Source organism: Sphaeramia orbicularis, chromosome 6 (genome assembly GCF_902148855.1).
Source record: "Sphaeramia orbicularis chromosome 6, fSphaOr1.1, whole genome shotgun sequence".
NCBI classification, from domain to species: Eukaryota; Metazoa; Chordata; class Actinopteri; order Kurtiformes; family Apogonidae; genus Sphaeramia; species Sphaeramia orbicularis.
The window spans coordinates 8,144,129-8,160,110 of NC_043962.1; the positions used below are offsets into that span (position 1 = coordinate 8,144,129).

Consider the following 15,982-nt stretch of genomic DNA (forward strand, 5'->3'; position numbering starts at 1 on the left):
TGACTTCAATCAGACCGTACTGAAGTCAGCTGGTCGGTGTCTGAATGTGAGTGTCTGTAATGGCTTCAAAAGGACTTTCCCATGTGTCACATGACCTGCGTTACCGCGACAACACAGACACACAGCAATGAAGACGAGGAGTAACCGACTGACAAAAGAACTGAACTGAAATTATTTATGTTCAGAAATGGTCCCAGTGGAAAATATCTGTGGGTTTTGGGACTTCTTAATTATCAAATGGTCACTTTACTTTTTAAGTTTTGTAAAAATCATAACACAAAGAACCAGAGATATTTCATGAGTTCAACGTCAGAACACAATAGACCTTTTTCCACCTCAGGAACTTTAACTTTACCTGGATTTAGAAAAACCGTGGTAGGTTTACACTGAAATTACCCGGTAAAAACCTCCCCCTTGACCCCAAACTTTCCCTGATTAAAATTCCTGGGGGGGGGTTGGACTTTGCAGATTCCTGGAATTCTTGGAACGAACTCTGATTGGTGGAACACACTGTCAGCCTTCCACACTTCCCTCCATGCTTAATCCAGTGACATCTGTGAACTGGTATATTCCATTTACACCAGATTCACTTGGTTTGTGTAATCTCATCTAATTAGCATTTTGTGATGTCACAGGGTGGCAGCCATATTGGATTGCGTAACTTTTAGTCAAATTGCACTTTGAACATATTTGCAAGGAAGTTTTCTTTGTGTTTTTGGTTTTATGTCATTTTATCATTAAAATAAATAAACTTTAAACATTAGTAGAGAGTAAAATACAGTAAGTTTCAGTATCTTTTTATCCAAGCAACAGAGTACCCAAATCTGTCCTTGCCTATCCAAACTAAAACGAAACATACTTTACTTATTTACTATAGCAGCTGTGGACCACGCCTTTAAACTGGATTTTCTTCTTCACTTTGAATAGAAACATGCCCTGAAATGGTGTTAGGATTGAAGGGGCACATGTCTGCCTCCTATTGGCTGTTTATAGCCTCCCCCTGTAAATGTTCCCTGTTTTATAAAGAAAGTCACGGAGGCAGTGCCTTCTAGTGAGCACAACAGCCATGAAGAGGAAAAGCCAAGAATAAAAAGCAGCAGTGTCTTTGATTAAACAGATGTAGAATAATCTAGAACGGACACTCCCAGGTTTAGTGTGTGCACAGCCCTGCCCTTCATTAACCTCCAACACAACAGAGCATGTAATTATGTTTACTTTATCACAGATGGAACCATGACCATCAGTGACTCTGGAACTGTGTCAGTAAAGCAAGTCAGTGTAGAACGAAGGGTTTGTTCAGGAATTGGGCTGAAAGTTGAATTACGATACTAATACCTGGTTTTAATACTGATATGACAGTAATAACACTAGGGTTTTGGTTTTTAATGTCATATCTAAGGGAATAGGGTTTGGTCCTTCTGGTAATTCTGCAAATAAATGAGTCAGTTAACTTTATTATTGAATGAAATATGTATTCAAGTTACATTTTCTACTTTTTGGTTATTCTGTAGCCCTATTTGGATGGGATTAGTTTTACATAAGTACGTGGGGTAAAGTAATAATTGCCAGAGATTTTAGTCCCGTCCAAATGTGCTATGTCAGTAATCATTGCCGCACAATGTAGTAAAGGTTACCACATATTTACCTTCTGTAAAAGAGTCCAGGTAATACTAATCCCCTGCAAATAGACCAGTAGTTAATATGTGTGTAGATAGTCTGTCATATCCTGTTTACAAGTGTTTTTTTGCAGATTTCAAACATGGAGGCTCTAGAAGAAGCACTCAGGTTTCCAGTAGGCAGTCAGACAAGTGCGTGTGAAACCTTGTGTACTGTCGCAATTGGTGTACGACAAACACGATTCAGAAGCAAAAGAAGGTTGAAAGCAATTTTCAGAGGCACGGGACTTCTGATTGCTTTAGGTAAGCTAAGCAACATAGCAGGGCTAGGTGGCTAATAAAAAAATGTTAGTAGCTTAATCATCCAGTTGATGGACAAAGTTATTAAGGAAGCAGTGTCATACCCACATGATGACAGGAGGGGACAGCGGTGCGTGAATGGATTTACCCCTCCCATTTGTGGTAGTTTTACTGATATTTCTTATCCCGTGCGAATTTGCCATTAATATTGCCGACTTCCTGTGGTAAAGTGGCATTACCCCACATGCCCATTAGGGATGTAACAATTAGAAATTTTAGTGCTACGATTATTGTCAGAGAAATAATTACAGCTTCATTTACTACAATTATTCTGCGGGGGGTTAATATGTGTGGTCCGTGCCACACGTACCTCACAATATGTAAGTGTAGACCATACAACCATATGTCCCTTTGAAGAGTGAAACTTAACAGGCGTTACTAATTCCTCTACATCTCCTGCTGTTGTGAAGCTCATTTACCTTTTCTCTACCTCCTCAAACTTTGCTGACTTTCATTTGAGGGGGCAGGATGTTTGTTTAAGGGGGCATTGTCCCCTCTTGCCCCCTCCCAGAGCTGGGCCCACTCTCCAGGCGCATCAGACTGTTTATGTAGTTTGTCTTGTGACCAACAGAGCGTGTTTACTGCATCAATTCACAAGTAACCCTCCTGAAGCTTGTATGACGGTCTGAGCTGCTGGAGAAGAATGGCCTTGCTCTACCAAAGCTATGCACCCAGACTGTTGTGAATGGGTTGTGCAATGGTAGCCTAAAGCTGCATAAATGATGGTAGTGAACGCTAAGACTCATAGAAGGTTGAATGCAGTGGTTTTGTAACCTTCCTTTCATTCCGTACGGGAAGAGCATGTTGGCGTGTCTTTGGTTCTACTTTTAATCTACTGTACTTTATGAGACAATTTTTGGCAGCCTTGACGATTAATTAACCGTGACATTTAAAATCGCAATTAATCGTAACGCCATGACATCCTTACATCCCTAGTGCCTATGTGAAACTAATCCAGTCCGAATAGTGCTTATGTGATTGTCAGACATCGGGTGTAATTGGAGGAACATTTTCTCACAAATGTTTCATCATGGACATGGGTTGAGTTTAATGGTTGGTCAGCTGAGTGTGCATAATATGCTCACCTGGGTACCGGGTCCTGGTACTGTTCTGACATGTGTGTTTTTGTGCGTTCTCTGCTTCAGGACAACGGGGGAGGTGGTGTCGGGTGTGGTGACCAAAGTGTTCAACCAGCCCAAAGCCCGGGCCAAGGAGTTGGGCGCCGACATCTGCCTCATGTACATAGAGATCGAGAAGGCCGAGGTGGTTCAGGACGAGCTGCTCAAAGGGCTGGACAACAAGAACCCCAAGATAGTGGTGGCCTGCATAGAGACGCTCCGGAGGGCGCTGAGGTCAGTGGATGGACGGAACCGGGTCACAGAACCTCCAGTCATACTTATAGAACACCAATTATGATGGGTTTTTGACCTGAGATTTCTCTAATTTGATTCATGAAGATGTTAGTGCACTGTTTTTCTACTCCTGTAAATCTAATAATCCTGTACCTACCAGACCCCTCCTACTGTGACTGAGGTCGGTCCACACTGACCACCTGCTGAGCTGACTCCTCTGTCCAGTATGAATTAGTATTATGGATTATCCCTGTGTTTTCTCAGTGAGTTTGGATCAAAGATAGTCACGTTGAAGCCGGTGGTGAAGGTTCTACCCAAACAGTTTGAGTCAAGAGAGAAGGCGGTCCGAGATGAAGCCAAGCTGTTGGCCGTGGAGATCTACAAGTGGATCCGAGACGCCCTGAGGCCGCCGCTGCAGAACATTAACTCAGTCCAGGTCAGATTTTTATTTATTTAACCAGGAAGCCCCTTGAGATGAAATCTCTTTTTCGAGGGAGACCTGACCAAGAGGCACATCAGTACACATCAGATACGCTCCTGTCTGTGTGGTCATCTGTGAATTCAAACCTCTGAACCGTCCTGTTTCTGTGGATGGGGGTTTAGTTGAAGGAGCTGGAGGAGGAGTGGGTCAAGCTGCCCTCCGGTCCACCCAAACAGAGCCGGTTCCTACGATCCCAACAGGACCTGAAGGCTAAGTTTGAACAGCAACAAGCCCAAGGAGGAGACCAGTCTGACGGTACGGAACCAGAACCACAGTACTGTATTAACCCCAAGGGAAAGAATGGGGGTGGGTTTCAGGAGCTCCATTCAGTAGAAAAACCTGAATAATAAAAAGGAGCAGGAAAACAAACAAATGGATGAAATGAAAGTACACACCAAATATACATATTAAAACAGAACAGCAATATGTACTAGACAATGTATTATCAATATGATCATTAAAAGACATATACATAAATATTTATGCAAAAATATTGTTGTATTAGTAAAACTTACAATAATGTGAATTATATACAATAAGTCATCCTTTTAATAGACTTTATAGACTCTTATATGCTGTTAATTTATAAGTATACATACTGTGAATTCATTGATATATTTACTGTTAATTCAGAAATGCATACTGTGAATTTATAGATATACATCCTGTTAATTTATAAATATGCATACTGTTAAGTTCTAGATATACATACTGTTGATTCATAGATAAGCATAGTGTTCATTTATACATACACATTAGAGCTGGGTATCATGGCCAATTTCCATAATCGATTCGATTTCGATTCAATATCAATTCAGTTCAGTATTAATTGATTGATTCAGAGTAATTTAGTGATACCAAAGTACAATTTTGAGTTGTAACCTGATTATTTGACTGCTGCAGTCATGCAACACATCAATACTGGTATCAGTAGTAATATTAGAAAGGAAATAAATCTGACATTTTAGCAGTAAATTGCTGAATGTGCTCTTAAATAATGAACAGGACAGAAACATTGCCATGTTTTTACAGTGGATCAGAACGGACTTCTTTGTCATCTTTATTCTGTTTTATGGCTGGAGGCTTCTACTCCCTGGGGGTGGGGGTGGGTGCGCTCCTTGATTGTTGGTCGGAGCGGAGCAGGGCTGGGGGGTGCACGCGCTTCGTGAATGTTGGTCGGTGAGCGTGGGGGGGTGGGTAGCGTAGCGGTCGGACATTGTCGCTTTCCTCTTCCTCTAACTCCATACTCATCCATAGATGATAGTATGGACTCAAGTTATTATTCCAAGAACGACCGGCTTCCGCGACTCGCTGGGCGGCCAGTTCCTTCACACTGGGGGTTCGAATTTGAGGTCGGGAGGACCTCCAGTGGAGGGGGTTTCCCCACCGCGTCTTTTTCACGAGTGAGACCATGTCTTCCCCAGGGGTTCACAAGACGGAGCGGCCCGCGGTTCCGTGTACTCCCGGTCCTGCTCTGAAAAATCGATCTCATCCACTATTAATCGATTACGCAAAATTAAAGTGAGATCGATCTAAGATCGATTAAATCGATTTTTTTACCCAGCCCTAATATACATACTGTTAATTCAGATATACAGTGTTAATTCATAGATATACAGTGTTAATTTATAAATATACATACTGTTAATATTGTTTATTTTTACTTTATTCTTCTTTAGTTCTATTCTTATTTTACTTTTTAGTTTTTGTAATTTTACATTTGCTCTGTTTTGTTGTTGTTATTTTCATACGTATTGGTTTGTTATTCATTTTGTTGCACTGGAGTAGCACTGATAATCTCATTGAACACACAATGATGATAAAGGCTCTTCTCTATTAAAATTATGTGGTCACAATAGAATTAAACAGCATCACTTTATTGTAGACCATGTCATCAGATTGGTTCATACAGATTAAATACAGTTGGTCCAGTTGTTGTGTGCGATGCCATATAGTGACGTCATGGTGTACGTTTGGCTCTGTTGATCTGTTTTAGGAGATGAGGAGGAGGGCGCGGCGCCAGCGGTGGATCCATATGAGCTGTTGGAGGCCGTGGAGATTCTGTCCAAGATGCCCAAAGACTTCTACGAGAAGATTGTACGTGTGACTGTCAACTGCTCAGACTTGCCTGTGTAGAGTAGAATAGAATAGAATAGAATAGCCTTTATTGTCATTGCACAGAAGTTAGAATGAAATTGCGGAACGTCCAAATCCTGCATGTGTATCCTATAAATGAACCTTTTGTGTGTTTCTGCAGGAAGCAAAGAAGTGGCAGGAGAGGAAAGAAGCTCTGGAGGCTTTAGAAGTTTTGACCAAGAACCCCAAAATAGAAAACGGAGACTATGGAGACCTGGTCCGAGCACTGAAGAAGGTACAGACATGCAGATGAGATAGCTGGTATCCACCAGTTTGGTTGAAAAAATGCCCTTTAAATTCACCACCAAACCATATTTACAGTGGGTTTAACCCTTTGATGACAGCTGTGTCTCCAGTGACACAGTTGTTCAAATGACCGTAACTTGTTAACTGTTCTCACTGTTGACACAATCCAAACATCATTTTTTTATCTGAGATTGGGCTTTTTCAGCAGAGTGCAGTTGATGAGAGGGAGATGGAAGATTTTTATTACTTTTAGCAGCATTTAAGCAAGGTTTTAGTGGTGAATTCTTGTAAATAATTGTATATGATAGTGCTGTTTTGGAGTATTCTACTAGTGTGTTTTGCTGTATTTTTGGTGAGTTTCACTGTTTTGTTTTTGTTTGTTTTTTTTAACTGATTTTAATTTGTATTTTTGCGCTTTGTATAGTTCATTGATAATTGTATTTTATCTGTGAATATTCTATAAATGTATGTATATTTCTGTATATATGTAAATCTATATGCAGTTCTATCCAGGGCATACACAGATGTAGTGTCTGTATTTGAATCGGATGGTGGATGTTTTTGTCAGTGAAATGAGGGGCTCTGTTTACAATTAGTCTGTGTTCACTTTCTGTCTATCACACAGAATCAAAATGACTAGAAAGAACTAAAAATAAGACGACAAACTCAAATGTTCGAACACATGGAGAATAGTTGAAAGTTTATTTCTATAATCTCATAAAGTTTCATTATGAACATTTACAGTTGTTTTTCATAATAAATATGATAAAAATGTGAGTCATTTTATTTTATTATACCCCGTTGTTTTAATCATTTATTACATATAATAATGATAATTAATGGACAGTTATTCAAAGTTAAGTTCTTCCTGAAAAACACTGCAAAAGAATTGACAAAAAAGAAATTTTCTGACACTGTTATTGTATAAACAACCTAAATTCATTTAGGTGTTCTGTTCTAATGGTGGTTCTTGCAGGGTTTATAGTATCCCACTGATCATAATCCACAATATTCTTCACTACTAATTACTTTTTTTTTTTTTCTTCTGTGTCGCAGGTGGTGGGAAAAGATGCCAATGTGATGCTGGTGTCATTAGCTGCTAAATGTCTGGCTGGTTTGGCCACAGGACTGAGGAAGAAGTTTGGAACATATGCAGGACATGTAAGTCATCTGGACTGGAGGTTTATCAATGTATTATCAACACATTCATTCTGTTTGGGTCTGTTACAGCGACCAGATGCCTCCTGCATTATCCTTATGTGTGTAGAATGAAAGATTTCTAACAAGATCAACAACAGCTAGAGCTACGTAGAGGGAGTGTATTTAATATTGATGTTTCACTTCGGGGGAAAAAGCGTAAGAAACTTTGGGGGGGAAAAATAAAAATCACAAAATTGCAAAGTCTTTTTGACCTGCTGACGACACGACACAGCCTAGTTCAATCAGCCTGCGTTGATTTACCATTTTAGTTTGAGTTCAGACTCTGTTGACATGTCATCAAAACCCATCTACTGTTGGTCCAGGTGACTTTCTGTCTGACTCCTTTGACCTTTGTCTTTGTTTTTTTTTTTCTTCAGGTCGTTCCAACCATTTTAGAGAAGTTTAAGGAGAAGAAGCCTCAGGTGGTCCAGGCTCTGCAGGAGGCCATCGACGCCATATTCCTCACTGTGAGTACATTCACATACTCAGACCAGACAAGGGCTTCTCTCATGGAATGGAATGGAATGGAATAGGTCTTTATTGTCACTGTTACAGCAACAATGAAAATCAGTTTAGCAGCAAACACTTATAGTGTAAAAAGACTCTATATTAAAATATTCCACATAATCATACTGAAAGTATTTACAATATTAAGAAACACTAACATATATAAAAACCTAACTCTATACCACAGATATAGAAATATATACAGCATATAAAGAATGGTGGATGTATACAAGGGAGTAAAGGATGTATACGCAGGAATGCAGGATGTATATGAGGGAATGGAGGTTATATACAAGGTGTATGGGTTGTGATTACTGCATTGAGGTAGGGTGAGTATTGCATTGTCCAATTAACCGCTAATAAAGTAAAAGAAAATGATAGTTTGAGGCTTTTATAATACATTACATTCCCATGACATTAGTTTGCTTAAGGTTTATAGTTTGTGTTTGGAATTGACAGATTTACACTGGTTTTATTTTATGTCTTCTTTTGCTTTTTAATCTTTTCCTATGTTCTGCTTAAATGAATGTATAAATGAAGCTGTGTTTGCCTGGTCTGCTTCTAGAGCTATTCTAAACCCTCTTCTAGTGTTTCTATAATGACTGAACCCCTGTGAGGCCCCTCTGTATTAACTCCATAGACGGGATCCATTAGACTGTAATTGTCTCTGGTGTTGTTTTTCTCCAGACCACTCTGCAGAACCTGTCTGAGGACATCCTGGCCGTGATGGACAATAAGAACCCGTCCATTAAGCAGCAGGCATCTCTGTTCCTGGCCCGGTCCTTCAAACACTGTACACAGTCTACACTGCCCAAGAGCGTCCTCAAACCCCTCTGTGCTGCCCTCATCAAGGTAAACACACACCAGAAGAATGAATGAAAACACAAAAAACAGCCCTCACTTACGGACCTCTCAGCTGTGTATTGAACCCTTATGGAAGATTTTTATTTCTTTTATCAGCATTTTAGCAAGGTTTTACTGATGAATTCATGTAAATAATTTGTATAATAGTCATGGTGCTCTTTTGGAGTGTTCTACTAGTGTGTTTTGGTGTGTTTTTGTCCAGTTTTGTTGGTTCCCACACACACACACTGTTTTGATTTGTATTTTTTTGGTTTGCATAGCTCATTGGTAAGTTGTCAGATTGCTCTAAATTTTATGACCCTATGAGAAACAGGTGGTTAAAAGGGGTTAAACTGGTTAAAACAGGTTAAAATGGGTTTTAAACGGGTTAAACGGGTTATAGTTGCACAATGACACTGACCGTACTTTTGTCCATTACTTCCTTCAGCAAGTGAACGACTCGGCCCCAGAGGTCCGTGATGCCGCCTTTGAGGCTTTAGGAACGGCCATGAAAGTGGTGGGAGAGAAGGCAGTCAACCCTTTCCTGGCGGATTTGGACAAACTGAAACTGGACAAGGTAAGAATGAGCAAAAGGCAACGCCGAGGGATGTACACGGTTTATCTGTTGGTAAATGGAGTTGTTTTAACGTCAGAATCGCTCGCCTACAGATTTAGGCATTTTTTCTATTATTGGAGTTTTGGAATTCTCTGTTAACCTTCCAGTACCCAGGTGAGCATAATATTTCTACATATAAATTGTATTTAGTTATTTTTGGGGGGGTTTCATCCTGGCATATGTCAATGATTAACACCAACATGTGTTAATATGTATTATTATTTTTTGTTCTAGGTCAAATGTTAAATGCTAAAATGTGTCGGTGTGCATTTTGTACTCACTTGGTAGAAAGGTGTTAGTGTAGGAATTTAACATTGCTTACAATGTGATGATTTTAGTGGATGGGTCAGATTTAAAATTAAAAAAAATCAGGTGAAAATGAATAACTTTTCAATTCTGACCTAAAACTAAATATGAAAAATAATAATGACCTTTAACAACATGAAGTGCAAAGTGTGCATAAAATGCTCACCTGGATACTGGAGGGTTAAAAGAACAGGAAATAGACCAGAGGTTGTGATCCATCATCACCTTTTAACCGTCCTTGGTTTAATTCTGACAGATAAAGGAGTGCGCTGATAAAGTAGAGCTATCTGGTGGGAAGAAGGGAGGAGGAGGGGGCGGAGACAAGAAACCAGCAGCTAAAGCCCCTCCCCCCAGTGAAGCTCCACCCCGAACATCTGCCCCTCCTAAGAAGGCCCCATCTGCTGCTGCCAGCAAGGTAACACTGACATGTCAGTTATATCCCAGAATCCTCTGGGGTTAAAGTTCCTTCCAGGTGTGTTCATACCTGCCTGTTTCTGCAGCCGTCAGCAGGTCCTTCAAAGAAAGGCAAACCGGCCTCTGCAGCAGGAGGGAAGGCCAAGAAGGCATCTGACAGCAAAGAGGTCGCAGAGAGTGAACTGTCGGTATGTCTACACACAGCAGAGCATCATGGGTAGTTCCCTACATGCACCAATTTAACCTTTAACAGTGATGACAACAAAACTATTCACAGAAAATGACACTAATACAATTCGATCACAAGCAGATCCCGCTCTAACTATCTGATCTTAACTGTCTTTTTACTCATCATTCTCGGTATGTCATCAGCCTGAGGTGTGCGAGGACTTGGCGGCAGGCGTCCTTCCTGCTTCCTGTCTGCAACAGTTGGACTCGGCCAACTGGAAGGAGAGACTGGCCAGTATGGAGGAGTTCCAGAAGGTAAGGGCTGACCTCAGCTCACATCCATCTGGTTGGTCCAGTAGGAACTGTTAATGTAGGGTTTAATCATGGAATTATACAGATTAAGTGTTGGTTTGATGCAGTGGTGTTTGGTGTCTGTTCATAGGCTGTGGAAACCATGGATCAGACTCAAATGCCCTGTCAGGCCTTAGTCCGGATGTTGGCCAAGAAACCCGGCTGGAAGGAAACCAACTTCCAGGTAAACGTCCCAGAACACACACATTTATCTGGGTCTGCGTCCGTCCACTCCTCTGTCTGAAACCCAAGTTTTTTGGAGTTAGAATGCATGTACAGCAGTGGCTGGTCGTCAGTAGAGAGCACTAGGGCACCGCCCTGCTTGTCTCACATGAAGAAGAAGACGATAGGAACCTAAAATAATTTTACAAAAACATGAATATTTAAATATTGGAGCTATCTGTGATCCAGGCCATGAGTGCCATGTATATCTGCTTTCAAGTGGAGTTTAAACATGTTTGGGTAGTTTAGTGAAGAGTCAAGTCACGTGTTTCCTGTTTGGGCCCAAGGCTCTGCCTTTACTATGTAGACCCTGGTTATAAATGGACTGGTAGACCCCCCCCTCCAATACAGGAGGTAGGAGAGATTTAAGGACCGCCCACAGGAGCCTTAAGGACCGCCCACAGGAGGAAACATCAAATCCACAAAACACTCAACACCTTCCTTAGAGATGAAATCAGAGAATATGTCTGTAGGTAAAACTACTGACATGTACTAGTGGATGGATGGTTCAGTGGGTAAAACTACTGCTTTAGATGTGGGAGGCCGGGGTTTGAATCCTGGCACAAGTGATAACATGGTCATTGTTTACCCTTACATTAATTTTCTATATGTTTAATTCCATGTGTTCTACCTGCACTACATCCACCCCTGGTCTAAATATATTGTCCATATTATCAGTGGAAAAGACACTTGTCAGGGACACATCTGACTTCAGCTATAGACTCATAGATAAATGTACATATTTGAAGGATAGACAGTGAAATTTACATATTAAAAAAAAATACATGACTGAAAATGCACACTGTGTATTTGTATTTAAATTAAATTGATATTTTTAAAATAGTGGTGCATGTGCTTTGGTGTACCCTAGTGGTGATATGTGGTTATAGTGCATCTGAAAACTGACTTGGATACTGCACCACTGAACAATAACTTCACCAGCGTCCACTGTTGTACAGTATTAACGTGTCTGGTCGGTTTGTGTTCTGCTTGTGCAGGTGATGCAGATGAAGCTGCACATCGTGGCTCTCGTCGCTCAGAGAGGTCAGTTCTCTAAGACTTCGGCGTCGGTGGTTCTGGACGGTCTGGTCGACAAAGTGGGAGATGTGAAATGTGGTGGAAACGCTAAAGCAGCTCTGACTGCCATCGGAGAGGCCTGTTCTCTGCCGTGGACTGCAGAACAGGTCTGTACGCCACCGTAAACCACTGGTTTCAGTCCAAACACAGAGGAGCTGAGTTTAACAGACAGGTGTGTTTTAGGTGGTGTCAATGGCATTCGCTCAGAAGAACCCAAAGAACCAGGCGGAGACTCTGAACTGGCTCTCCAACGCCATGAAGGAGTTTGGATTCACCGGGTAACTTTCACTAAAGGCTTTAAAACCATTTATGGGCAATTGAGGCTCAAACGCCACAATTCTGCATCCACCGTCATTCAAAAGACTAACTACTAACAGAATCCAACCGTCATCTTTTATCTGAGAGTGGGTTCTTTCTATTGGTCTATAACACATTTGGGTAGATAGCTGCATTGGCTGGTGGGGGTGGAAGTGGGCGGGGCAGAGTGCGGTCAGTGAGAGAGACTGGAGATTTTTATTACTTTTATCGGTGATTTATGGGTGATTTTTTTTTTTAAATAATTGTATAAAAATGATTCAAGTCAGTTTATTATAATACACTGTTTTAAGCATTTATTACGTATAATAATGAAAATTAATGGACGGGTATTGAAAGTTAAGTTCTTCCTTTTTCTGACTCTTTTATTGTAAATCCAGTCTAGGCCAGTTCTAATGGTAGTCCTTTCAGTGTTAAACAGTTATCTTCCATGTTGTGTAATGGTTTAATATTTTATTTCCAGTATCAATGTGAAAGCTTTCATCAATAATGTGAAGACGGCACTGGCGGCCACTAACCCCGCTGTGAGGACGGCGGCCATCACCTTATTGGGCGTCATGTTCCTGTACATGGGAGCTCCTCTCAGGATGTTCTTCGAGGATGAGAAGCCCGCTCTGCTCGCACAGATCGACGCTGAATTCGAGAAGGTTTAGCACCATCCCAGTCTGTTCAGATATGTGTGTGAGTGAACGCTGTAATGCAGAGGTTTGAACCATTGTGTGTTTTATGTCGTTCAGATGCAGGGTCAGTCGCCTCCAGCTCCGTCCAGGTTCACCAAGAAGGCGGCGGCGGCAGCTGACGACGGAGACGAAGGTGAAGAACAGGAGGAAGACGCAGGAGGACAGGACATCATGGACCTGCTGCCCAGGACAGACATCAGGTAAATAATAGCAACCTTTATTTAAACTGGACAAAATCCCACTGACCCTTAGATCCATGAATGGGTCAAAATGAGGTTGATTTATTGTAAAATTGTTGTAATGAAAAGTTATTATTTCCTATTCCAGGTATTCCTCAAAAAACATGTTATTGACATCAGGCCATTTAAATGTTTAACTTACCTTTTATAGATTTGATGTAGTTGTACTTTTTGTATTACTGCCCCAACCTTCCATAGGTGGGTGAAAATGACCCACATCCAGTTACAATAGAATTACATCTGAACCTTTGATTCATTCATTCATGTTGCAGTTGCAGCCTTTTGTGTTTTTTATTATTGGAAATATCTCATTATTATTATTATTATTTTTATTATTATTATTATTATTACAGTAGGAAACGCTGGTGTTTGATTTCATTTATAGTTACAGTAAAACTAGTGACAGTGAATCCAGTTCAGGTGAAATTAAACTTTATTTTTTGGTGTTCGTCGTCCTCTTCATCAGTGACAAGATCACATCGGACCTGGTGTCGAAGATCGGAGACAAGAACTGGAAGATCCGGAAGGAGGGTCTGGATGAGGTGGCGTCCATCATCTCAGAGGCCAAGTTCATCACCGCCAACGTGGGCGAGCTGCCCATGGCCCTGAAAGGACGACTGAGCGACTCCAACAAGATCCTGGTCAGTTTGGAACCACATAAGAAACCACATTCACATTCAGTCAGTGAAGACCAAATTCATCTAAGATTTAGTTCGGCAGGAAAATAATGACCGATTTACAGCTGCAGCAAAAAACGAGGTGAAAAAATGACAGAATGTGTAAATGCAGCTGTGGTTTAACCAGTGTGTAACCCTAACTCCACCCCCTAGAATTCAATTTGTAAAGCCCTGCACTCTACTAGAAACTTAAATCAGGGAAAGTTATGGATCGAGGGGAAGTTTTTTTCACTGGGTTTTTCTAAATTCTGGGTAAAGTTAAAGTTTCTGGTGTGGATCGGGGGTCCATGTCTTTTCTAAAGTTGTTTTTTGTTTTCTCCAGGTCCAACAGACCCTGAGCATCCTGCAACAGTTGGCCACAGCCATGGGACCTGGACTGAAGCAGCACGTCAAAGCTCTGGGCATCCCTGTCATCACTGTCCTGGGAGACAGTAAGGTACATAAGAGGGGAAACAGAGGGTTACCGGTGAGGTTTGGATGATACCGTCACAGATTAGAGTCTATCCAACTGTCCAGATGAACGCCAAAGCATGGTGATGCACATGAAAGGTGAAGGTCCGGAGTGAACCAGAGCTTCCACGTGTGGGTCAAAATGACCCATATTTATTTACAGTGGAAGAATTTGATACCTGATGAGGGGAAAAAAGGATATCTGTGTGATGAATAGATTAAACTTTATTGATTCCTCTGCAAAATGAAGGCTCCAGAAGCATCACAACATCATATGTATAGATAAAAGAATTATGAGAAAATAACACTAACAATAAAAACAAGAAATTGCACGTTAGAAATACTAGTAATAATAAATAATAAAAGTTGTAATAATTAATAATACAAAAATATAAAAATAATGACGGTAATAATAGTAGTAACAGCATTATGAATATCAATAGTACATAAAAACAGATGATAAAAACTGAAGCATTTCCTTTTTTGTGCATTTTTTGTTTATTTATTTATTTATTTTTGGCTGTTTATTTTGTTTAGTCCCAGCTTAAAGAAACAAAAACAAAATAAAAACTGTACATCGTGATGGTTCTATTTGTCAGACATTGTGGGCATTTGGTCATACAGATGTAGTTTGTCTTTGGTGTGTGTTCCTGTGTTCCCTCTGGGGTTAATGAAGTATTCTAGTTCTGATGATGTGGTTTGTCATGTGTCCGTGTCCACAGCCCAACGTCCGGGCGGCGGCCTTGACCACGCTACAGGCCTGGGTGGAGCAGACGGGGATGAAGGAGTGGTTGGAGGGGGAGGATCTGTCTGAGGAGTTGAAGAGGGAAAACCCCTTCCTACGACAGGAGGTACGGCATCTTTTTAAAAAACAACCCTGTACCTGTAGGAGAAGGGCACAGGTGGTAACTCAAGCCAATTTGATTTATGAAGCTCATTTACAATGACGACCTGGTTATTAACAACATTAACAGTGTGTATGTCTAAGTAGTGCATTTATGTTTGTGTAAATATTACACATATTTCTCACATTATACAGGATTATTCCACCTTATTGGAAGTGATTTTCCTTTGACCAAGGGCCATAAATGATCCTTTGTACCTGTATTAAATGAAGCGTGTCCTCCGTTCAGGTCTTGGGCTGGTTGTCAGAGAAGCTGCCCACGCTGAGGACTGTCCCTGGGGACCTGATGCTGTGTGTCCCCCAGCTCTACACCTGCTTGGAGGACAGGAACGGAGACGTGAGGAAGAAAGCTCAGGATGTCCTGCCCACCTTCATGATGCACCTGGGTTACGACAAAATGAGCAAAGCCACGGGGAAACTCAAGGTACCGCCCCGACTCTGTACCACCGACACCACCTGTGCATTAGCTGTGTATTTTAAGGCATTTTAGTACTTTTTTTTGTATTTCAGTATTTTTTTTGTGTGTACTAGTGCACGAGGTCCAGGCTCGTTTGATTATATCTGTATTGGATCATATTTTGGCCCACGGGCCATATGTTTGACACCCCTGACCTACACATTCTGATTTATCTGTCTAAGTTCGTTTGCGTCTCTGTTCTCGTAGCCGGCGTCCAAGGATCAGGTGATGTCCATGTTGGAAAAGGCCAGAGCGGTAATGCCCGCCAAACCTGCTGCCCCCGCTAAAGCCGGAGGAGGGAAGGAGTCAGGCCGAGCAGCCTCAGGTGGGTAGAGAGTGACCTTTAACCTCCTGGTATCTGGGTG

At 41.2% G+C, this 15,982-nt stretch overlaps 1 protein-coding gene across 4 annotated transcripts in view; it reads left to right on the top strand.

Annotated features, from left to right (window-relative positions):
- ckap5 (cytoskeleton associated protein 5) overlaps positions 1 to 15,982 on the top strand; it is a 42,550-nt gene that overhangs the window by 9,007 nt on the left and 17,561 nt on the right. For all 4 annotated transcript variants that reach the window (XM_030136204.1, XM_030136205.1, XM_030136206.1 and 1 more), the window contains exons 4-25: positions 3,122 to 3,328; positions 3,593 to 3,764; positions 3,932 to 4,064; positions 5,806 to 5,906; positions 6,067 to 6,180; positions 7,248 to 7,352; positions 7,769 to 7,858; positions 8,586 to 8,750; positions 9,190 to 9,318; positions 9,920 to 10,078; positions 10,164 to 10,265; positions 10,450 to 10,560; positions 10,688 to 10,780; positions 11,817 to 12,002; positions 12,079 to 12,173; positions 12,674 to 12,857; positions 12,948 to 13,090; positions 13,596 to 13,770; positions 14,129 to 14,242; positions 14,979 to 15,107; positions 15,390 to 15,584; positions 15,825 to 15,942. In XM_030136204.1, the coding sequence (XP_029992064.1) occupies positions 3,122 to 3,328; positions 3,593 to 3,764; positions 3,932 to 4,064; positions 5,806 to 5,906; positions 6,067 to 6,180; positions 7,248 to 7,352; positions 7,769 to 7,858; positions 8,586 to 8,750; positions 9,190 to 9,318; positions 9,920 to 10,078; positions 10,164 to 10,265; positions 10,450 to 10,560; positions 10,688 to 10,780; positions 11,817 to 12,002; positions 12,079 to 12,173; positions 12,674 to 12,857; positions 12,948 to 13,090; positions 13,596 to 13,770; positions 14,129 to 14,242; positions 14,979 to 15,107; positions 15,390 to 15,584; positions 15,825 to 15,942 (3,020 nt within the window). The remainder of the gene's footprint in view (positions 1 to 3,121; positions 3,329 to 3,592; positions 3,765 to 3,931; positions 4,065 to 5,805; positions 5,907 to 6,066; positions 6,181 to 7,247; positions 7,353 to 7,768; positions 7,859 to 8,585; positions 8,751 to 9,189; positions 9,319 to 9,919; positions 10,079 to 10,163; positions 10,266 to 10,449; positions 10,561 to 10,687; positions 10,781 to 11,816; positions 12,003 to 12,078; positions 12,174 to 12,673; positions 12,858 to 12,947; positions 13,091 to 13,595; positions 13,771 to 14,128; positions 14,243 to 14,978; positions 15,108 to 15,389; positions 15,585 to 15,824; positions 15,943 to 15,982) is intronic.